A 23,855-nucleotide genomic window follows, 5' to 3' on the forward strand; every position below is an offset into this window, starting at 1 on the left:
AAAAAAAAAAAAAAAAGAATATAACCTAGTCACATAAGTGTGAAAAGATAGGTGCACAAGAATATTCATTGCAGCACTGTTTATAAGAGAAAATATTAGAAACAATATTTCTATAAGCGAAAACAGTATTTCTACAAGTAGGAGACAACTTACATGAATTATGGCGATTATATAACATGTCAGGAATTTATGGGTGCGTCTTCTAATCTTGACATCTGTGTATACGGAATTAGGTGAAAAATGATCAATATAGTAGTCATATTTATCCTAGAGAGAGAAATTCCTGGAGAAAAAGAATGTATGTTTTTTAAAATAAAAGATCAAGAGAAGGGGCTTCAAAATGGCTGACTAGAAGCATTTAATGCCTACTTCCTCTACTTAGAAGAACCAAAGTAGTATACAAACAGTCATATTTCAAATACATTTTCCAAGGGAGAATGCCGGAATTCAACAGAGATGTGACAGGAAACACTAAAAGCAGGGAAGGAGAAGGAACAGAGACAGCCTCCCTGGCTGGGATCTGCTGGGAGCTGGAGATGATTTCCGAATAGAGGTGAGCGAAAGACCTCCAGTGGCCCACATTCCACTGCAGAATCATAAAATCCTGGCCGCATGAGACCCCTCTGACCCTCCTGATCCCTGAAACTATGATAGGGAGCTGCTGGGAGACTGTGGGGCAGAACTGCTCCAGGGAGGGAGCTCCTACAGGGTTCCATACTCTTTCTGAGACCTCTGCAGTTATAGTAAGGGACCATTTTCAAACTTAGCCTTTGGCAGACTGCACGCTGTCCTGGGGCCCAAGAGTGCTGGATCTGAGGTGTTAGGAAAACTAAAACTGTTGCGGCTGAGACTAGAGTATGAACTGGGAGCACTCTGCGGGTAGAACTAAGTAGCAAGAGAGGTGTGGGCTGTGGTTTCTGCTCCTAGGAAGTGGGTGCTGCTGTGATTGAGACTGGGTAAAGTAGTGGGCTGTGAGTTGCTGCTGCAATTTGGTTGCAAGCTGGGCAAAAGCTTCTGCAGCTAGTGCTGGCTTGGGGGAAGCCATCCTAGGACTGAGGCTGAGAGGGATGCATATTCCCTATCTGCCATCCAAGGCTGTGGCCACTGAACCTGGCCTCATCTTTTCCAGAGGCAGGGCCTCACTATGGCTGCTACTGTCCTCACGTGAGCACTCTGCCTGGGGCCTGAGGATGGCCCTGCTCCCATGTACCATAGCTGGTGTCTGCTTTCACCACTGGGGGGCCTGAGCGCAAGCCCACTCAGCTTGGCTTCCCCCTTCTCCCTTGGAAAGAGAACACATAGGCCAGCATCTTGGGGATTGCCCACCCCAATCCACCACTTTGGGCACCATCAACATCAATGAACACTGCTTGGGACCCAGAGAATCATCCCACTACTGTCATTGCCCATGCCACACTGGTTTCCCAGGGGCCTGAGAACCTGCTCACCACCCTCCAGCCCACTGCTGCCATTATCGGTATCTGAACAAGCCACTGGAGACTTAAAACTCGGCCTGCTGTTAAGAATAAACACAAGTTACAGCATACACTGCCTTGAGGCATAAAGATAGGTATGCTGCCACCATTGTGGCTTGATGACTGGCCCACTTGACATCTCAATCCCCAGCACAACTTCACCACAGCCTCTGTTAATAACCACACCCTGACCCTCTGAGGAAATCACAGATACCACTAATGTTATTTATAGCCAGACAAATCATACAGAGACTATACTACTGCATGCACCCAGAATCAAAGCCAGGGTGCCCTACCCCAACAACACAATGGACACATTTTCAGGAAAAAGACTTCCCCATGAAAGTAAATTAAAAAATAAGAAAAAACTCAGTGAGATACAAGAGAATTCAGAAAAACAATACAAAGAATTCAGAAAAACAATGCTGGAAGTGAATGACAAATTAACCAAAGAGATAGATATTTAAAAAACAGAATCAATAGAATTCTGGAATTGAATAACTCACTGAAGGAAATACAAAATATACTTGAAAGCTTCAACAATAGACTAGATTAGGCAGAAGAAAGAATCTCACAACTTGAAGACAGGTCTTTTGAAATAATCCAGCCAAACAATAAATAAATAAATAAAAAGAATAAAAGAGAATGAGCCAAACGTTTGTTACATTTGGGACAACATAAAGTATAAAATATTCAAATTATTTCTATCCCTGAGGACAAAGAGACAAAGAACTGATTAGAAAATGTATTTAATGAAATAATAGAAGAAAACTCCCCAAGTCTAGCAAGAGTTTTAGACACCCAGATACAGGAGGCTCAGTGATTCTCAGGAAAATACAATGCAAAAAGGTCTCCATGGCACATTACAGTCAAACTGTCCAAAGTCAGAGAGTAAATCATAAAACAGTAAGAGAAAACATCTAGCCTCCTATAAAGGAAAGCCCATCAGACTAATGGTGGATTCCTCAGCAGAAACTTTGCAGGCCAGAAGAGAATGGAGTAACATATTCAAAGTGTCAGCCAAAAATACTATATCTGGGAAAATTATTCATAAAAAAGGAGAAATAGCCTTTCTCAGACAAGTAAATGCTGAGAGAATTTGTTACCACTAGATGGGGTCCTACAAGAAATGCTCAATGGTGTCCTAAACCTATAAGCAAAAGATGAGATTTACCATGATGGAAACACACAGAAGTATAAAACTCATTTGTAAAACAATCATACAAAGGGTGAAGAGAAACGACCTGAATGATGTCACTACAGATACCCACCAAACCATAATGACAAACAATAAGAGAGAAGAAAAACAAAGAATATATGAGAAAACCAGAAAACAACAGTATATAGGAAAAAGCTTCACATATCAATAATAACTTTGAATGTAAATGGATTAAATTATCCATTTAAAAGACATAGAATCGTTGAATGAATTTAAAAACATGATCCATCTATATGTTAATTATATAAAATTCACCTTAATAGTAAAGATATATAGACTGAAAGTAAAGAAATGGAAAAACAATTCCATGCAAATGGAAATCAAAAGCAAGCAGGAGTAGCTAGCTATGTTTATATCAGATAAACAGATTTTAAGTCGAAAACAGTGAAAAAAAAAAAAAGACAAAGAATGCCATTATAGGCCGGGTGCGGTGGCTCAAGCCTGTAATCCCAGCACTTTGGGAGGCCGAGACGGGTGGATCACGAGGTCAGGAGATCGAGACCATCCTGGCTAACACGGTGAAACCCCGTCTCTACTAAAAAATGCAAAAAAACTAGCTGGGCGAGGTGGCGGGCACCTGTAGTCCCAGCTACTCGGGAGGTTGAGGCAGGAGAATGGCGTAAACCCGGGAGGCGCAGCTTGCAGTGAGCCGAGATCGAGACTCCGTCTCAAAAAAAAAAAAAAAAAAAAAAAAAAAAAAAAGAATGCCATTATATAATGATGAAGGGATCAATCCAACAAGAGGATATAACAACCCTAAATGTATATGCACCCAACACTGGAGCACCCAGATTCATAAAGCAAATATTACCAGAGAGAGTGAGAGTAAGAGAGAGAGAGAGAGAGTGTGTGTGTGTGAGGGAGAGAGAGAGAGAGACTGCAATAGAATAATACTGGAGGACTTCAGCACTCCACTCTCAGCATTAGACAGAGCTTCTAGACAGAAAATCAACAAAGAAACTTTGGATTTAAATTGGAGTTTAGACCAAATGGACCTAACAGATATTTACAGAACATTCTATCCAACAACTGCAGAATATGCATTCTTTTCATNAATGCCATTATATAATGATGAAGGGATCAATCCAACAAGAGGATATAACAACCCTAAATGTATATGCACCCAACACTGGAGCACCCAGATTCATAAAGCAAATATTACCAGAGAGAGTGAGAGTAAGAGAGAGAGAGAGAGAGTGTGTGTGTGTGAGGGAGAGAGAGAGAGAGACTGCAATAGAATAATACTGGAGGACTTCAGCACTCCACTCTCAGCATTAGACAGAGCTTCTAGACAGAAAATCAACAAAGAAACTTTGGATTTAAATTGGAGTTTAGACCAAATGGACCTAACAGATATTTACAGAACATTCTATCCAACAACTGCAGAATATGCATTCTTTTCATTAGCAGATGAAACATTCTCCAGGATAAACTATTTGTTAGTTCACAGTACAAGTCTCAACAAATTTTTAAAAATTGAAATCATATCAAATATCTTTTCAATTCCAATGGAATAAAACTAGAAATCAATATTAACAGGAACTTTGAAATGATACAAATACACGGAAATTAAACAACATGCTCCTGACCATTAAGTCAACAAAGAAATTAAGACAGAAATTTTAAAAAAGTTCTTGAAACAAATGAAAAAGAAAACACAACATACCAAAACCTACGGAGTACAGCAAAAGCAGTGCTGAGGGAAGTTTATAGAAATAAATGCCTACATGAAAAAAGTATAAAGATCACAAACAAATAACGTAACAATGCACTTAAAGGAACTAGAAAAGCAAGAACAAACCAAACCCGAAATTAGCAGAAGAAAAGAAGTAATAAACATCAGAGCAAAACTCAATGAAGTAGGGACTAAAAAAATGCAAAGGATCAATGAAACAAAGAGTTAGCTCTTTGAAAAGACAGACAAAATTAATAAACTGCTAGCTAGGCTAATTAAGAAAAGAAGAGAGAAGACCCAAATAAACAAAATCAGAAAAAGTGGAGACATTACAACTGATATTACAGAAATACAAAAGACCATCAGAGACTATTATGAACAACTATACTCTGACAAACTGAAAAACCTAGAGAAAACTGATAAATTTCTAGAAACATACAACCTACCAAGACTGAATAAGTAAAAAATAGAAAACCTGAACAGACTCCAATGACAAGTAGTGAAATTAATCTGTAATAAAAAAGTCTACCAACAGAGAAAAGCCCAAGACTGATGGATTCACAGCCAAATTCTACCAAATATACAAAGAATAACTAATACCAATCCTCCTGAAACTATTCTCAAAAATCAAAGTGGGGGGAATTTTCCTTAACTCATTCTATGAGGCCAGCATCATGCTGGTAGCAAAATCAGACAAGGATGCAACAACAACAAAAAGAAAACTACAGGCCAATATCCCTGATGAACATAGAAGAAACAATCATCAACAAAATACTAGCAAACAGAATCCAACAGCACATCAAAAAGATAATACATGATCAAGTGGGATTTATCCCAGGGATGCAAGGATGGTTTAACATATGTAAATCAATAAATGTGATACATCTCATCAATAGAGTGAAGGACAAAAACCATATGATCATCTCAATGGTCATAGAAAGAGCACTTGATACAGTCCAAATCCCTTCACGAAAAAATTTCTTAACACACCAGGCATAGAAGGAATATATCTCAAAATCATAAAGCCCATATATGACAATTCCACAATTAACATCGTACCAAATGGGGAAAAGTTGAAAGCCTTTCTTCTAAGAACTGGAACAAGATAAGGATACCCACTTTCACTACTTTTATTCAACATAGTACTGAAAGTTCTAGTCAGACAAACCAGGCAAAATAAAGAAATAAAAAAACATTCAAAGTGGAAAAGAGAAAGACAAATTGTTCCTCTTTGCTGATGGTATAATTTTTTTTTTTTGAGACTGGGTCTCATTTCGTCACCCAGGCTGTAGTGCAGTGGTATAGTCATGACTCACTGCAGCCTCAACCTCCTGGGATTCAAGCAATCCTCCCACCTCAGCCTCCAGAGTAGCTGGTACTACAGGCATATGCCACCATGCCCAGCTAACTTTTGTATTTTTTGTAAAGATGGGGTTTTTCCATGTTGTCTAGGCTGGTCTTGAACTTCCGAGCTCAAGCAATCCACCTACCTTGGTCTCCCAAAGTGCTAGGATTACAGGTGTGAGCCACCATGCTCAGCCTGATGATATGATCTTATATCTAGAGAAACCTAAAGACTCCACCAAAAAACTCTTAAATTTGATAAACGAATTCAGTAAAGTTGCAGGACAGAAATCAGTGTACAAAAACGAGTAGCATTTCTATACACAAATAATGATTTAATCAAGAAAGAAATAAAGAAGTCAATCCCATTTACAATAGCTATTAAAAACCCTAGGAATAAATATAACCAAGGAGGTGAAAGATCTCTACAAGGCAAACTACAAAACACTGATGAAAAAAATCATAGAAGACACAAACAAATGGAGAAATATCCCATGCTCATGGAGGAAGAATCCATATTGTTAAAATGACCATATTGCCCAAAGAATCTACAGATTCAATGCAATCCGTATCAAAATACCAACCTTATTCTTCTCAGATTACAAAAAACAATCCTTCTTTTTTTAAAAAAATTTTTTTTAGACAAGGTTTTCACTCTGTCACTCAGGCTGGCATTCAGTGGCGTGATCTTGGCTCACTGCAATCTCTGCTTCCCAGATTAAAGTGATTCTCCTGCCTCAGACTCGCAAGTAGCTGGGATTACAGGTGCCCATCACCACCCCTGGCTAATTTTTGTATTTTTAGTAGAGACGGGGTTTCAGCATGCTAGCCAGGCTGGTGTCGAATTTCTAACCTCAAGAGATCTGCCTGCCTCAGCCTCCCAAAGTGTTGGGATTACAGGCGTGAACCACTGCACCTGGCCAAAAAAAAAAAAATCCTAAAATATATACGGAACCACAAAAGAGCCTGAATAGTCAAAGCAATGTTAAGCAAAAAGAACAAAGCTAGAGGCATCACATTACTTGACTTCAATATATAGCATAAGGCTATAGTAACCAAAACAGCATGGTATTATAAAAATAGACCCATAGACCAATGGAACAAAATAGAGAACACAGAAATAAAGCCACAGATTTATAGCCAATTGATTTTGACAAATGCAACAAAACTTACTTTGGGGAGAAAAGACACTTTTTTTTTTTTTTTAAAGAGACCACATGCAGTTTAATTGTGGGAAGGCTGAGAAGAGCAGCATTTTACCAAATTGGTGTAAAATGAAACGGGATCCAGACGTGGTACACTGACAGCTACATACAGTAAATTTAAAAATCCGAGCAGCAATTTGAATCATTTCTTGGAAAGAGAAACACTGACAAACACTGAGTTGGTGCCCGGCGCTGTCCGCAGGGCTGGAGGCCAGCTCCGCATCATGGATGCAGCCCGGCACTGTGGGCCCGCATCCCGGGGGTCCCGGCTCCTCGGGACTGGCCGGTGACCTCCCACGCAGTGGGCCGAGCCAGGCCTGCCTGAGAGGGGGCCGCAGCCAGCAGGCCTGGGTGGCCACCCGCGCCTGCAGGGGACATTGGAGAAATGGGTGCAGTGTGCGGGACCCGCATGGTGCCCGAGGAGTCTTTGCAGGGTGGACAGGCCTGGGGGTCTCTACCAGCAATGCAATAAATATGCAAATAGAAGCGGAGAAAGACCAAGCACAAACCCCACAAGCACACAAGGCCCAGCCCGGTTCCTGCGGGCGTCGCCGGCTCTTCACAGACCAGAAGTCTCCAAGTCGGGCTCTGGTGGCCCGAGGTGCCATGGGAGGCAGCGGGTGGGTGGAATACGCCTAACGCCTATGTCTAGCAGCCTTGGGGGGCGGCGGCCCTGGGCAGGGCAGGGTTCCATCGGCAGGACTCTTCCAGCCCCCGTTGCACGGCGGTGAGGTGGGGATGGCGGAGCGGTCTCCAGTGGCAGTTGGGGACGCAGGCCTAGCCCTCCCGCACGCTCACACGTGTGTGGCTCAGCCAGGGTGCTGATAATGGACTCCAGGCCGCTGCCCTCCAGGAGCGTGCAGTGGTCACCCTCGATGACGTGGACGGACACCTTTTCAATAAATGGTGCTGGGAAAATTGAATAGTCACATGCAGAAGAATGAAGTTGAACCCCTATTTCTCATCATATTAAAAAACCTCCTCAAAATCAGTTGAAGACTTAAATGTAAGACCTGAAGCTATAAAAATACTAGAAGAAAACCTAGGGAAAACTCTCCTGGACATTGGTCTGGACAAATAATTTATGACTAAGACCTCAAAAGCACAGGCAACAAAAACAAAAATAGACAAACGGGATTTAAACTAAAAAGCTTTTGCACAGCAAAAGAAATAATCAACAGAGTGAAGAGACAACCTGTTGAATGGCAGAAATATTTGTAAACTATTCATCTGACAGGGAACTAATATCCAGAATATACAAGGAACTCAAATAACTCAACAAGAAAAAACAAATAATTCCGTTAAAAAGTGGGCAAAGGATATAAATAGATATTTCTCAAAAGAAGACATACACATGACCAACAGATGTATTAAAAAATGCTCAATATCACCAATTATCAGAGAAATACAAATCAAAATCACAATGAAATATTATCTCACTCCAGTCACAATGGCTGTTATTTAAACATTAACCACATGTTGGCAGGATATGGAGAAAAGGGGAACTCTTAGACACTCTTGGTGGGGATGGAAACTAGTACCGCCACTATGAAAAACAATATGAAGATTTCTCAAAAAACTAAACATTTAATTAGCACTTGATCCAGTAATACCACTACTGGATATCTCCCCAAAGGAAAAGAAAAGAAATTGATATATGCAAGGAATACCGGCATTTGTATGTTTATTGCAGCACTATTCTCAATAGCAAAGATATAGAATTAATCTGTGTCCCTTATGGAAGAATGGATAAAGAAAATGCAGTATATACATACATACATATATTTATACACATCATGGAATGCTAATCAGCCATAAAAGAATGAAGTCATGTCTTTTGCAGTACCCTGGATGAAACTGGAGGCCATTATCCAGCTAAAATAACTCAGAAACAGAAAGTGAAATACCACATGTTGTCACCTATAAGTGGAAGCAATGGGTACACATGGACATACAGAGTAGGACTAATGGATAGTGGAGACTACAAAAGGTGGGGGGGTGGGAGAGCAGTGAGGGTTGAAAAATTATCTATTGAGTACAAAGGTCACTCTTTGGGTGATGGGTGCACTAAAAGCCCAGACTTCTCCAGCATGCAATATATGCATGCAATAAATCTACACTTGTACCCTCTAAATATATTTAAACAATTTAAAAATCCGTAAAAAAGAATGAATCATGTCTTTTGCAGCAATGTGGCTGAAACTGGAGGTCATTATCTTAAGCGAAATAAGCCAGGCACAAAAAGACATATATCGCATGTTCTCACTTACATGTGGGTACTAAAAATTTTGATCATGTGGAGGTAGATGGTGGAAAGATAGATAGCAGAGACTGAGAAGGGTGAGTGTAGGGAGTGGGTGGTGGGGGGATGATGAAGAGAAGTGGGTTAAAGGGTACAAACATACAGTAAGATAGAAAGAATCACTTCAGTTTTTGATAGCAGAGTAGGGTGACTATACTTAACAAGAATGTATTGTACTCAGGCAGTAGACACACTGAAAACCCTAACTTGATCAGTATGCATTATATACACATAACAAAATTTCACACATACCCCATAAATTTGCACAAATCACAAAAGATCAAAACACAGAAACTCTCTGGAACTCACCATAGATGAACAGGGTGAATTCCTGCTCAGTGGTGACTTCAAAATTCCTTTGGTTTATCTGGGCTTTGTAGGATCCTGCATCATTCAGAGTCAGATTGCTGATGGACAGGGAGTAACTCCCCCTGGTGATGTTTAGTCGGCCCCGGTAGCTTTTGGCCATAAAGGTTACATTTTCTTTGGGACGTGCAAAAGCAAGAGCCTTTTTGGGACCAATCCAGATGACGTGCTCAATCGCTGTGTCTACTGAGATGTTTAGGGGGAGAGTCACAGAACCCCCTAGGATCCCTGACACCACTGTTGGGGCTGAGTCCTTTCCAGAGGCTCTTAGTCCTGCAGAGATAGAAGAGGGACTTGCAGGAGCAGCTAGACTCCTTGAGCTAGCCTTCTTTCTTTCACTCTGTGAATATACATTGGGCATAAATGTCAGATGCTGAGAAATGAAATGAGATTGTTGTCCTCCTTCTTCTAGGTCCATTGCCTAGCAAAGTCATTAATTCCTCCATTCTCCAAACACTGTCTCCCTTAAAAGTAGCCACAACAATCTGTGAAACAGATCTTCTGCGTTTCTGTTCCTGTAGGGGAATTAGCCTTGTGACTTTGGGTACATTTCTGAATTTTTCAGTGAATCAGTTTACTTACTTATCTAAAGGATTTAAATGCTCATACCTGCACCACTTTCTTCAAGGGATATGATAAAAATTAAATGAAAGCAGGTTGCTGCAAATCATGAAGAGCCAATGAAGTAAAAAGGAGCATGTTTTTAAAAATATGGGTGTGTAGAGGGATGGTTAGATGAACAGGTGAATGATAAAGCAAGTAAAGTAAAACATTTGTGTTAGAGCCGAGGTAGTAGGCATATGAATGTTCAGTGTAAATGCTCCAACTTTTCTGAATGTTTGAGAATTCTCATAGCAGTGTCGGGAATTAAAGGAACTTCTCCTACCTCTACCTCACCCTATCTTTCCCTTCATTGTCCATGGGATCTCAGATTGACTTTAGCTTGGCCAGGTTTGGGGGTGGGAATAGCTGGTGGTACCAATACAGTTCCTGATTTCCTCATCTTAGGCAAGATCATATTCCTGATAAACATTGTTACCAAGGCATCTAGGAAGCTGGTATTTGGCCAAGGCAGCTAATTTTCTTGTAGGGACCCTGTGGGTGTCTTCTGGGTGACCCCAGCTTGGATTCCCAGATTCCAGGGCTTCTGAGGCTCTGGAGAGAACTTTGGAAATTCTAGACCAAATCAGACGGGTTTGGGACCCAGACTCCACCAGGAATTCTGGGTGGGAAAATAAGTAGGAAATGTTAGAGACAAAAAAGTAGCAAAAGCATAGCCTGGAGGGGTGGAAGAAAGCTGAAGCAAGCTCTGAAAACCCAGAAGTTACAGAATATGCAGACACAGGAAGGAGAGAGGCTGCTTGGTGCAGGTCATGGGGGTTCTCTGCTTAGACCTCCATCAGTCAAGCACTTTCACCTTGTGGAGAGGCAGCTATGGAGCATGCAGGGCTAGGGATACTGGAAATGAGAAGGTCAGGTCAGGTGGATTCTTTAGGCAGATTCAAGCTGAGTTGATGTGAGGCTGGTTTGAGATTTTCTAAAAGAGAGCCCTTTTCTTCTGGAAGACACTGCTTACGATTGCTATGTGTGCATTAGGTACTTTATGTAAATTATTTCATTTAATTCTCATAACTACACTATAATTAGCCCCTTTTTACAGATGAGGAGCTGATGTTTAGAGAATTTAAGCCACTTCCCTGAGATTACAGGGTTGATCAGTCACAGAGTCCAGATTCTATGTCCTGGGATGCCCCTGAAGTAGGAAGGCCAGGAGTACTGTCCATCTGTATCCTGGAAGCCCAGGAGCTGCTGGGTTTTGGCTGGGTGTATATGACTTGTTTTGACTTCAAATTTTCTTACGTCAGACAAAAATCATGAACAAAGCCTCACAGACCGTCAGTGGAGGGGACAGGATGTAGGCCTCACAGGGCAAATCTTGTTGCAGAAAACAGTGCAATGCAGCTCCCAGTACAGTGACAGGTCCCCAGTACCAGCCATTTTATTTGAATTGCACCATAGGATAAATCATAAAAGAGCGTTCAAAGATTGCAATAACTGAATTTGACTCACCTGTTTTTTAATAGTTTCCAAAGAATGCATATAACAGTAATTAATTATTATAATAACAATCATAGCTTCTGCCAACTATGTGCCACTATATATATATATGTGTGTGTGTGTGTGTGTACAGATCTTCAATCTGTAACAGTGTTGCATGATGCATTCTACTAACTATTACACTTAAGAAATAGAGGCCCACACCACTAATAAATGATGGAGCAATATTTAATTTTAGATGCTCCTGATACTAAAGTGAGAGGGGTCTTTTCACTCGACTGCCTTTTAAGTTCCTGAAACGACTCTTCGGAGATACAAAAGCATCCTCCTTTCAGACCAAAAGAGGTCGTTTGAGGTCATCCTAATCAGTGGAGCCATTTGAGGTCATCCTAATTAGTGGAGCCAGACTGGAGGATATGCCTCTTTGCTCTGATCTGTTTGAAATTCACTGCAATGATCATTTGAGGCTTGGATGACCTTAAATGTAGCTTATTTCAGGTTTGCTCAACACAATCAAGGAATATCCCAAAGATTGGATGTAGACATAAACAGCCTTGCTGCTTTCTGTGTTTTTTTTTGGTGAGCCAAGATAAAATTGAAAATGAAGAGAGGTCAGACTGGACCTCAGCCCTGAGGTCTAGGCTCCTTGTTCACCCATATCCGCATCTAGGAGTGTTTCTAGAGCTCCCCTCAGGTACCAACAGCCAACTCCCACTGCTCTCGGATCTCTAGTGCTACCTGCACCATCATCCCCGAAACCCTGGACAAAGTGGGACCACAGAAGGACAGTAGCTGCTACAGTCCCAGGTGGCTGAGATCCTCTCTGGGGTACTGGACTGGCTCTATCCGCTGGACAGCGGGGTTCCGGGCCATGCAGCAGAGAGATGTTTCCCAGGAGTCGGGCCTTGATAGGGAGGAATAAGGTTGAGGACAAAAGGATATCCAGATAGACACCACCTTGCCCAGGGTCACCCAACCGCCTCCAGGTCCCCAGTGAAGCCTCAGTAATAAAGCCAGCATATGTGATAACCAAGGCAGGATATGTAGAAAGAAGCTCCAGAAGTTATCTCCATCCCTAGGAATTGCTAGGTGGCTTCTCATCAGGGGATTTTCCTGGATCCTTCTGTGGGTTCTATCCACACTATACAAGGAACAAACTCATTACATACTTGGCATTTCTTAGGAAAGTGTGAGGGTGAGAGAAATGTAGTTTGAGCCCAGAGTTATTTGAGACCAGGGCTAGAATGTCACTCCCTTTATGGTACACGAGTATGCACACATGCAGAGTAATTTCTGGCAAGGCGAGGAGTTTCCTGGTTTTACCAACAAGAATTGGGCTCATACCTGTAATCCCAGCACTTTGGGAGGCTGAGGTGGGTGGATCACGAGGTCAAGAGATCGAGACCACCCTGGCCAACATAGTGAAACCTCACCTCTACTAAAAATACAAAGATTAGCTGGGCATGGTGATGCACGCCTGTAATCCCAGCTACTCCAGAGGCTGAGGTAGGAGAATCATTGAACCCAGGAGGCGGAGGTTGCAGTGAGCCAAGATTGCGCCACTTCACTCCGGCCTGGCGACGGAGCAAGACTCCGTTTAAAAAAAAAAAAAAAAAAGGAAAGAATCTCCCAGGCAGGGAATGCAACCAGCCTCAGAAGAACACCAGTTGCAAGAAGTGGTGGCCATAAAGTGGACTTACCCATGAGCAGGAAGAGGAGAGAGGTCCATAGAACAGAAGAGAATATTTGCAGCTGACTCCTCTGTGGCTTACTGGAGAAAGGCCCAGGAGCCCAGTCTTGTGTGTGACTCTTTGGTGCCACCATGATGATCTATTTTCAGATCTGAGACAGAAGGAGGATGCACTTACCACAGCTTCCGCACATGTATATGCGTGTGTGAGTGTGCGTGTGTATGCGTAAGTGTGTGTGTCTCAGAGGGAGGGTTGTTTATATGAAACACCACAGACTCCTCCCATCTGCACAGGCAGGTGAAGGTCCCAAGTCTATTCAGGGCCTCATTTGTGACTGATGTGGAGCATCACTTGCTTTGACATCAAGGGACTTGGGTTCTAAATTTGGCTCCTTAAGGTGACTGCTAAAGATCTCTACCTCCTGGCATTCATGCCTCTGTGTAATCACCTCTTCTTGAGTGTGGCCTGGATTTAGTGACCTGCTTCAAGTGAATAGGATGTGGCAGAGGTCCTGGGATGTCACTTCTGAGATCAGGTTACAAAAAAGCTGTCACTTCCATCTTAGGTTAGCACGTGTGTGTATATGCTCTCTCTCTCTTTCTCTTGCCTTCTTTCCTTCTCTCTCTTTCCCACTATCTCTGTCTCCCTACCAGATATCATTTTGTGAAATACTTTAGGGAGAGGGTTCCAAACAAAGAACGGAGGAAGGTCCCTGGCCAACACCCAGCAAGGAGCTGATTCCTCTGGCCAGCAGTCCATTAGGACTGAGGCCAGCCAAGAATCACATAAGTGAGACTGGAAGTGGATCCTCCCCAGGAGGGCCTTGAAATGACTGCAACCCTGGCTGACACCGTATTTTAGCTGTGTGAGTACCTTAAGCCAGAGGCACCCAGCTAAGCCATGCCCAGATTCCTTATCCAGAGAAACTGTAAGATAATAAATGCTTGGTTTTAAAATTTTTTTCAATTTTTTATTTTCATCAAAATGCTTATTGCTTTTAGCTATGAAGTTTGGAGCAATTTGTTACACAGCAACAGGTAACTAATACAGTGACCCAATACATTTTCTATTTTGCTCAAGGCAGTTTGTGCTAACTTTCTGTCACATGCAATGAAGGACTTTTTATGGACAAAGGCATCAGGGAGACTGCAGTGAGGGTGGACATTGTATTGACAGTGTAGAGGTGACTGAGTTGAAAAGGTAGGTTGGAGAACGGCATGATTCCCTATATCCTGACTTGGGAAACTGTCTTATTCTCCTTCTTCTTGTCAGTAGTGTAATAGCTGGCTATGCTGTAGTTTGTGTTTCGGGCTTCAGGTCATTGGTTTACTTTGGCTGTAACATTAAGGGGACTTGGTAGGAAAACTTGAGGCTGGCAGTGTGTGTAGTTTTAGCTAATATTCAGTGAAAGCTTACAGAATGCTAGGCCGTCTTCTGACACTTTAATATATTCACTCATTTGATCTTACAATAGTTTTATGAGATATCTTTTATCATCCCCATTCTATAAATGAGAAAACAGAGGTGGAGAGTGGTTAAATAGCTTACTATAAGTTTTATAGTTATTAAGGACTTGAACTCAGGAAGTCTGGGATCAAAGGAAGAAGGGAGAGAGAGAGGAACCATTAAGATAATAGGCTTCTGTCCATGGAAAGCATCTTTAGAGGCTGGTCACCATCTGATGTTGCACAATCTTGAAAGTGACAGAATCTCCAAAATCTTTCAATTTTGCACAATAGGAGCCTGTCTTGTTTCACTCTAGTCTTGGTCCTGTGACTAGAACATGGGCTGTCTAGAGGGGACTGCAGGACATATGGTCAGGAGAGGTTACCAGAGGCCAGATAAAGCAAGCTAAAGGCAACAAGGATACAGCAGGAGTAGGAAGCTTCCTGGAGTTGCAGAGTGGAGGGAGAATGGGTGGAATGGATGAGCCTGGGGATGAGAAGACAGGTGAGGAATCTATTGAAGGAGTCTGGGTACAGAGCATGAGAGCAGGAGCAGTCTGTGTGGGAGGTGAGGACAAAGGCAGAAAGGAGTTCAGAGAGATTGGTAATACTAAAAATCATCACTAACATTTATTGGGTAATTACTATGAGTAAGACTTTGTGTTTAGAACTTTATATATGTTTTCTCCTTTAATTCTAAGATAAACCCTATCTGGATTATACTCTTTTATCTCCATTTATCTCCATTATACTCTTTTTATCTCCATGAGAAAACTGAGATTTAGGAAAGTAACATCATTGAAATGACCTCCTTTGAAGTTGTGACCATAGGAGGACACAGTCTTGTGATACACAAAATCCAATTTAAGTATTATCATTTAAGCATAGTAAAACCTAAATTAATATAAATTTTGGTACGATGCATTTGTTAAGTGTGCCCTGTCCTCACATGGGGAGAACTAATATTCTCATCAGGACAGGGAGGCAAAGGCACTAGCACTGAGAATCAGGGAGCAACATCCAGTGATGTTGGCCCCAGCATCTCCAGTGTTTTCCTTCTCAGTATCCTTCAACCAGCCCAGCAAATGGGTGTGACTGACTGGAAAATTTTTGAAATCCCTGCTACTTTCCTGGGAGTCCAGCCAGCTACAGGCCCAGAATCACCCCCATCAACTGGGCATTGCCTCCAGGTAGCATCAAACTCCAGCCTGGGTTGAGATTTGGGTCTGGCAGCCACAACCACAAACTCAGCTGTGTTGCTTCACCACCAGCCCCCAACGAACCCTCATTCACTGTGCAATTAAGACAACCTTGCATTTTACACAATTGCATTTTTTGGACTTTATTTTAAATGTTGTATTGACTTGTAGTATATATATGCTACCACGGATTGGAAGAATATGAAAGACTATAGAATTTTGACAAACTCAAAGCTTTTTACACTTAGATGAGAAGACAAATATATCTTCTCATATGTATTTCCCTTTCTCTCTTTTAATAGGAATTGGCTCACATGATTATGGAGGCTGAGTGGTCTCACGACCTGGTGACTGCAAGCTGGAGGACCAGGGAAGCTGATGGTGTAGGTCCCAGCCTGAGTTGGAAGGCCTGAGAACTGGGAGGCTGGTAGTACAAGTGTCCTGACCCATAACCACAGGCCTGATGTTCAACAGCAAGAGGGAATGGATGTCCTAGCACCATCCTAGCCTGGGGCTTTAGGGAGGCCTTTCCCAAGGTGGTGATGACTTGAGATGGGCAATAGGAGGGTGTTAGGGTGAGGTAGGTGAGGTAGATGGCAGACACTAGGGCAATCCAATCAGTAAGACAGCCTGAGGGAGTAGAGCTGCATTTACAAAAATGAGAAATCCTAAGGGGACTGCTTTAGAAGCAGCCTGTGGTGACTGGAGTCCAAGCTGTGAGACTTGGTGACAGAGAGTGCAGCCAGGTAGGTTGGCAAGACACAAGCCAATCATGAAGGGCCTTCTCCACAAGGATTTTGACCCCCAACTTTAGCCTTGTGGGGGTGGTAGACCCCTGAGGGGTTTAAAGCAAGGCTGTGATGTCACCAGCATTGGCTTTTAAGTGGCTCGTTCAGGTGTTTCTCACCCTTCTTTCTTCTGTGTCCCCTCATCTTCATATCTTGTGACACATAAACTACATGTGATTAAAGTGGTGACACTAAAAACAGGAACTGGTAGTAAGCTGACATTTACACATGCATAGTTCATCATCTGCTGCCATGTGACAAGTAGTTCTGCAGGTGCACTTTGTGGCCCATTCTTTACCATGGTGCTTGCTCCTCTTTGGTCTTTTCATAGGTAAATCCACCCCTCCACTGCCTCCCAGGCTCGTCTATTTGCTGTGTACACAGGTTTACTTTAGGAATGTGCAATTTTCATTGAGGTGCTGCCTCTATGGGAGCCAGGCTCTGTGTGTGTACGTGTGTGTGCACACGTGCGTGTGGGTGTGTAAGTCTGTGTGCATGTGCTATAATCTCAGGTCATGCAGGTCTAGACGATTCCTTGTGACCCTCACAACTCTTTGACTAATGTATCACAAGGAGCCTGAGCATTTCCAGAGAGGCTGAATTGTGGAGGCATGAGATGGAGGATCAGCCACAGTCAGTTCCAAGATGCATGTAGTCTGCATCGTGCAGAACCTACCCCAGACCACCTGAAGCAGAGCTCTTGGGACAGTAGTGGTCAGAGAATGGGATTTCAGGCTCTGAGAACTGAGTTTTTCCACAACCTCCTGTTGTGACCTGGAGCTTCCTTATTACTAAAGTGGGAACAACACCTTCTCGTGAGAATGAAAGGCATATGAAAGTGGTTTGGAAAGGCCTGTGCAGATGCAGAGGGATGCTCTTATCAAATTCCTTAAATAAATTTAAAAAAATTTAGCGGGAGAAACTACAAAGGAAGCAATGGAGTGAGTGTCAAGCCCACACAGCACTGAGAAAGGCCTATAAAAGATGCTACGCTGAGCCACTTTGAGACTCAGACAGTAGATTATTCATATAATGAATGGAAGAGTAGCCAAGGGTTCCAGATCCCTGGGCACTTGTTCCACACCAGAAAAGATGACACTGAAACAAAAGGGGCCAGATGGCTGCAGTGGGAGCAGTGGAATACGCAGACGCGGAGAGGCCAATTCTAGCTTCAGCAAAGAGGACTTAGAGAATGCAGCTGTGTTCTCAGGACAGGAAGTCCCATACTGCATCAGAACCCCAGGGGCCAGGGGAAATGGTCTCATGACAGCCTCCCAGGGGAGATGGCTTCAAGGCCGTGCCTCATAGGTCACCTGAACTCTCGTGTCCTGGGTGGATCACAAGGCATTTTGCCAAGACCCAGTTTAGCAGAGGTTGAAACCTTTGCTTGAGAGAGATGTGCAAGGTGTCGGGGTGCCATGGCAGAGCCGTTCCCCTGCGGTGAGCGAGGGGGACAGGTGATGAGTGAGGATGGACATGGGAAGGCCTGCAGAGAACCTTCACAGACATTTTTTCTTAGATTCTGTGATAGGAAATCTTCCTATTAGATGAAGGCACTCTTTTAGTGGAGTTGATGGGGCTGCTCTCTGGTCAGGTCCACATGGCTGGGGAGAAGGCGTGTCTGCCATAAATCAGGCCTGGGCTGACTATGGCCTACTCCTCACAACAGGACCAGGGCACAATGGAAGTGGGTTGCTGGGACTTGAGGTTGGGTTGCTCACTGGGGTAGCGTGGGCCCAAAGCTGGTGGGAGGGGCCCTCTGGCCTTTCTGATAATCATTGTGGTAGCACTAACTTAGTGTGGTATGGTGTCAGGTGGATTCTGGGTAGCAGATAGGGTTGTGTCAACCCGTCAGGGGTGGGGTCTTCCAGAGAGCCCTTCTCTCTCTGGGCTGACACCCCAATGGCAAGGCAGTGCTAATGGTCAGGCTCCATCCTTCACAGGGTATTTCCCATCACTGCAGCCTCACAACAGCAGGGACCCCAGACTGTTGTTGTGTCCTGTGGAGAGTCTGTCCTCAGAGTCTCCTTGAGGCTTGGGGACAGTGCTCTAACTTTTACCTGCGTGGTCAAGAACCCATTCAGTAACAGCAGCTCCCACCCTATCTCAGTGCCTCACTTCTGCATAGGTACCTGGTTCCTCAGTCTGCCTAGGGGCCTGAACAGCTCTGGGGTTGACAGAGAGGGTGGAAGAAGTAGTCCTGGTTCCCTTCAGACCCTGGGGCAAGGGGGCTAATGCACTTGGGAGGGTGGGAGTCTGGGGTGGGTGGGTGGTGGTCTGTGTGGTCATGGCAGTGGGAGGAGAAGACTCACTGGAGCTGGTGGGGAGGCTGGAGGGACTAACACAGGAGGAGCTGGATGGAGCCTGTGGCTTCCCTCACTGGGTGGGGAGACACTGACACTGAGGTTGTGGGTTCTCTTCTTTCTCTACAGGGTCAGGAACACTGGGAGAGGATACAGTGGGGAAGATATCCTTGGGGAGTTGGCCACTCGGCCCCTGGAAGTCCCAGCAGAGCAAGAGGTAGAAAGTGTTACATGGAGCTCTCGAGAGCGTGTTGCTGTTTTACAAGGACTAACAGGCAAACCAGTTCTGGTTCTTGAGACTCAGAGACCCTCCAGTAGATAACTGAGCATTCCCCACCACAGCTACTCTCGTCAGATCAGCCCCCTGAGGCCGCAGGACTATAAGCCTATAAGCCTGGGTAACTGCATACTTCCTCAATCATTATCACCAGGGATTTCACCCTGCTTGTCTATGGTAAGGAGGGCTGGAGGGCCCCACATATGAAATTGAGCTTTCCTTTACCCTGCTTGGCCAGACCAGAGCCGTCTCATAGCTCAAGCTTTCCCTTCTTGGTTCAGAGAGGCTGCAGGAGCCAAACATCTTTGCCAGCTCCCAGATCATGAAGGATGGGACCTGCTTCATCACCCTGGCCTGCTCCCTGGAACAGGCTGGAGAGAATGTGCAGAACAGCTGGGAGCCTCCCAGTCATGGGGCAGTTGCATCCCATGGGGGGACCACTCTCAGTGTCCCTGGATATCTGGGGAAAGTGAGAGCTACCACTGCAATGCTAGGAACCCCATCAGCTAGAGCTCCAGCTCTGTCCTTACCAGACCCCTTTGCTCAGGTAAAGCTTTTCCTTTTCTGACTCTCTTCTTCTTGGCAAGCCTTGGTCTAGTTTCTTAGCATCCCTGCCTCTTCCTCTCGGATCCAGGAGCAATTGAAGAAAGGGAGGAGCCGGATTAGTTGGCAGCAGGAAGTGTCTCTGAGGTGGCAGGAGATGAGGGCTCTGGAGCCACCATCCCAGGGCCTGTCGCGGTCCACCTTTTCTCTCTTGGCCTCGTTCCTCTGTGCCTGACCTGCTGCAGACTCAGCAAGGCATTCAGCTCATTCTTGGGACTCCCTGAGGAAAGGTGCTGCCTCACCCGCACTCAACCCTGCACAGTCCACTGAGGAGAACTTCAAAACTCCTTGTCTGTGTTCTCAGGGAAACCTTACCACCTCCCCTGGCCTAGAGCTGCTCTGAGAGACACTTGAGGCTGTGCTCTTTTGGCAGGCAAAGGGAGGCCTCTCATGGTCCCATTTGGCTTAGTCATAGGTCATGGCTGGAAACTGTCTTAGTCCAAACATATCCTGTCTCTCCTCTTCTCAGTTGCCTTCTGAAACAGTTGTCTTTCCTGACTCCAGATCTTCAATTGTTCATTCTCTACCCGCTTGCTGCTGGTTTACCCCTCCAGCTACATCCTGATGGATAAATTCAGTGGCCACTTTTAAAATCTGTTATCCTTGGCTTCTCCCAGTACTCGACACATTAACCTGCTCTTCTTTGTCACCTGGACTGCTCTCTCCTGGAACATCTTCCCTTGGATCAGGATCTTTCTCAGGACTGTGCCTCAGACCTTTCTCCACTGCCCTAGTTTTCTTTCTGTTGCCCAAGGCAGAAATGCCGGTGTCATTTAGGGCCTCTCCTCTTCCCACCACATCCTGCCATTGCTCACCCTTTCCCTTTATTCCTTGCCTGGACCACTCCACAGCATCCTAACCACTCCTTCTTTTTTTAATCTCTTCCTTCCCAATCATCTTCCAGACTGCACTGCCAGAGGTCTAATTCTAAGTTAAGAAATGCTTGTGTTACTTTTCAGCTTAAAACCTTATAACACGAGAGGGAATTTGGAAGTGTTGATTAAAGGGTACATAGTTTCAGACAGACAGGAGGAATCGGTTTTGATATCTATTCCACAGAAGGGTGACCACGGTCAATAATAATGTATTATATAGTTCAAAATAGCTAAGGGAGTATATTTCAAATGTCTCACTATAAAAAATGGTAGGTAACTGAAGATACGTTCATTAATTTGATTTAATCATGCCACATTGTATACATTATCAAAAATCACATTGCTCACCATAAATGCATGCTACTGTGATTTGTCAATCAAAATTGTAAATCTTTTAAAACTAAAAAAAAAAAGCCCTATGATCTCTGCCTACTATCTAAGGTATAAGTATTTTAACAACTATTCATTCATTCATGCCACAGGTATTTACTGAGCATCTTTTATGAACCCTGTGCTGTTCTAACCATTGTAGATACAATGAAGAAGAGGTCCAGATAAATTTCTACCCCTCATGTAAATCACTGTTACAATCATTACAACCTGCACCTGACCAGCTTTTTGGCCATTTTGTCTTCCAGTCAGCCCTGGGAAATGACTTTGGGAGAGTTCTGTATTTTGTTGTACAAAGACAACATTGTATGTGTTCTATGATGGGCTTTTTGTGTCTGTGTTCTCCACTGAACTGTGAAAAAAACACATTCTTATTGTTCTCTGCATCTCTAATACACAAGAAGTAATAGGCATAAAAAAATGTGGGTCTGACAAGCATTTAAGAAGCATCCGCACTGGGTGTTATGGGACACATGGAGACATGATAATTGGCTATAGACATTCACAGTCTCCCTCTCTCTTTACGGGGCCTGATGGACATTTCAGCTCCACCCCCACATTCGGCTTCCTGAAGGGGCTTCCAGCCCACCCATGCCTCTGATTTGTCTTCCTTCAAAATCATTTTCCCTGTTTCTCTGTCTTCCTCTCTTCCTTTTCTCCCAATTCCTAACCTATGGTCATAGTTCATTCAGCCTTCTTTCTACCCTGAGGAAAGAATTTCTTCCTTTTTTGATTCTGGGAGTTTTAGGGATTGAATAGATTTCACCTTGACATCTGGAGAAGCCAAGAAGAGAAGTGTGAGAGGGCGGCCATCCTGTGAGACACAGAGTTAAACAAGTTCGCATGTGGAGTGCTGCCTGAGGCCAGCATTTCCTGATGTGAGAGAAGGACATTGACACTGATTAAGGCATAAACCCCATTTCATTTGCAAACTGAGTTCAAAATTATCAGGAAACTGCTACATGTCTTCTGTTCAAAATAATCTGTTTACGTTTTGTTGAAGTGTGTTTTAAGTGTTCAGAAAGAAAAGGAGCTTATTTGTTTAAGAAAATTGAATGGTTTGAAACATAAAACATTGTTATTGTCATACATAGATACTATTAAGTTTTTGTTAATGTTTAAATAACTGGATTCAGCCCAGCTTCAGCTTGAATGTCATCTCCTTGGAGCAGCCTTTGGCCACTACACTTAAGTAGATCTTTCCTCTCATTCATAGTCAATGTATGTTTAAAACATAATTGGGAGGCTCTTAGGCTGAGACGGCCCTAGCAGTCTGGGATTCTACAGAAACAAACAGAAAACCAACTCAGAATAACTTAACCAGTTGGAAACCACCAGTTAATCTCTAAATGGAGATTTCCATTTAAGCAATCGAATATTTTCTCTTCTTCTTTTTATTTTGCATAGAGACAGGATCTAACTCTGTTGCCCAGGCTGGTCTCAAACTCCTGGCCTTAAGTGATCCTCTCACCTCGGCCTCCCAAAGTGTGGAGATTACAGGCATAGACTAACATACCTGGCACACTTATTTGTTGGTTTACTTATTTATTGTTTATTTCCCTCACAAAATATTCAGCTCCATGAGGATAAGTGATTTGTTTTTCTAAAGACCACCAGAGCGGGCACAAAAAAAGAACCAGCGGAGTAGGCAAAGGGTCAGGAGCCAACAACTGCAATTTATTTTTGGTCACCTAGACTTTCAGGGAAGGTAGGTGGGTAGGTTTGAGAGGTCTGTCGGCCTTCCGGCAAGCAAGGCGACAGAGCTCCCCGGAGGGGGCTCTCAGGTGGGTTGCCTGATACAAGCTCCGCCGAGCATCCCGACAGGAGTCGCGCGGCTGGGATGAGTCCGCGCCTGGCCGTCCCAGGAGCGCTTTTCTAGGGTGGGAGGGAATAGGCGGCCACGGGCGCTGTCGGGGGGCGTTCCACAGGGTGACCAGGTAAATCTTTAGTCTCTTCGGATTGACGTCACCTGGCGCCATGCCTGGTTGGTCGCACCTTCCCGGGTTGGCCGGCTGCATTTTTCGCCGTCGGCAGGGGAAAAGTTGGTGAAGAAGGAACCCGGAAGTGCCACCATCTGCCTCCGTTCGTCCAAACAATGCAAGAAACTACTTCTCTGCTTCTCACAACTAAAACCCAAAGGGTAATAGCGTTTGGCTTATGATAGATACTTCAACATTTATTGAATGAATGACAGAATGAATTGGAGTTGAGAATATTTTTTCTTAAGATTTGAAGACTATTAGGAGGTTTTACAAGGATCTGGGGCCTATGCCATTGTTTGTTTTCTCTTTCTGCTTTTGATGGAAAGAAGAAGGAAATTAAATCTTTACCCTAAAAGTTTCCTAGAATGCTCAACAGTTGGTAAAAGGAAAAGTTAAAATAAAAAAGTCATTTATGTTTTGTTTTGACAGCAGGCTGCTCTGCAGTGCTAGATAGGTTGATCTAGAATTCGAACCATATGCAAGTAATCAAACCAGAAGCAAAATTTAGGTGGGAGAGAAACTTTGAGCTTCTCTTTCTTTTTTCTTACTCTCAGTTGATTAGCTCATTTCCTATTTCTTTTTTTTTTTTTGAGATGGAGTCTCACTCTGTTGCCCAGGCTGGAGTACAGTGGCATGATCTTGGCTCACTGCAAGCTCC

At 43.7% G+C, this 23,855-nt stretch overlaps 1 protein-coding gene across 4 annotated transcripts in view; it reads right to left on the reverse strand.

The window, feature by feature from the left end:
* LY9 (lymphocyte antigen 9) overlaps positions 1-13,572 on the reverse strand; it is a 40,769-nt gene extending 27,197 nt beyond the window's left edge. For 2 of the 4 annotated variants that reach the window (XM_017864894.1, XM_017864893.1), the window contains exons 1-2: positions 13,345-13,572; positions 9,530-9,859 (exon numbers count right to left, since the gene is read on the reverse strand). In XM_017864894.1, the coding sequence (XP_017720383.1) occupies positions 9,530-9,859; positions 13,345-13,468 (454 nt within the window). In that variant the 5' untranslated portion in view covers positions 13,469-13,572. Of the gene's footprint in view, positions 1-9,529; positions 9,927-13,344 lie in introns of all 4 variants that reach the window. The other 2 variants (XM_017864895.1, XM_017864896.1) reach the window with 2 other exon arrangements.
* Between the last annotated feature and the right edge of the window lie 10,283 nt (positions 13,573-23,855).

The sequence above is a fragment of the Rhinopithecus bieti genome, unplaced genomic scaffold (assembly GCF_001698545.2).
Source record: "Rhinopithecus bieti isolate Rb0 unplaced genomic scaffold, ASM169854v2 scaffold_77291, whole genome shotgun sequence".
NCBI lineage: Eukaryota > Metazoa > Chordata > Mammalia > Primates > Cercopithecidae > Rhinopithecus > Rhinopithecus bieti.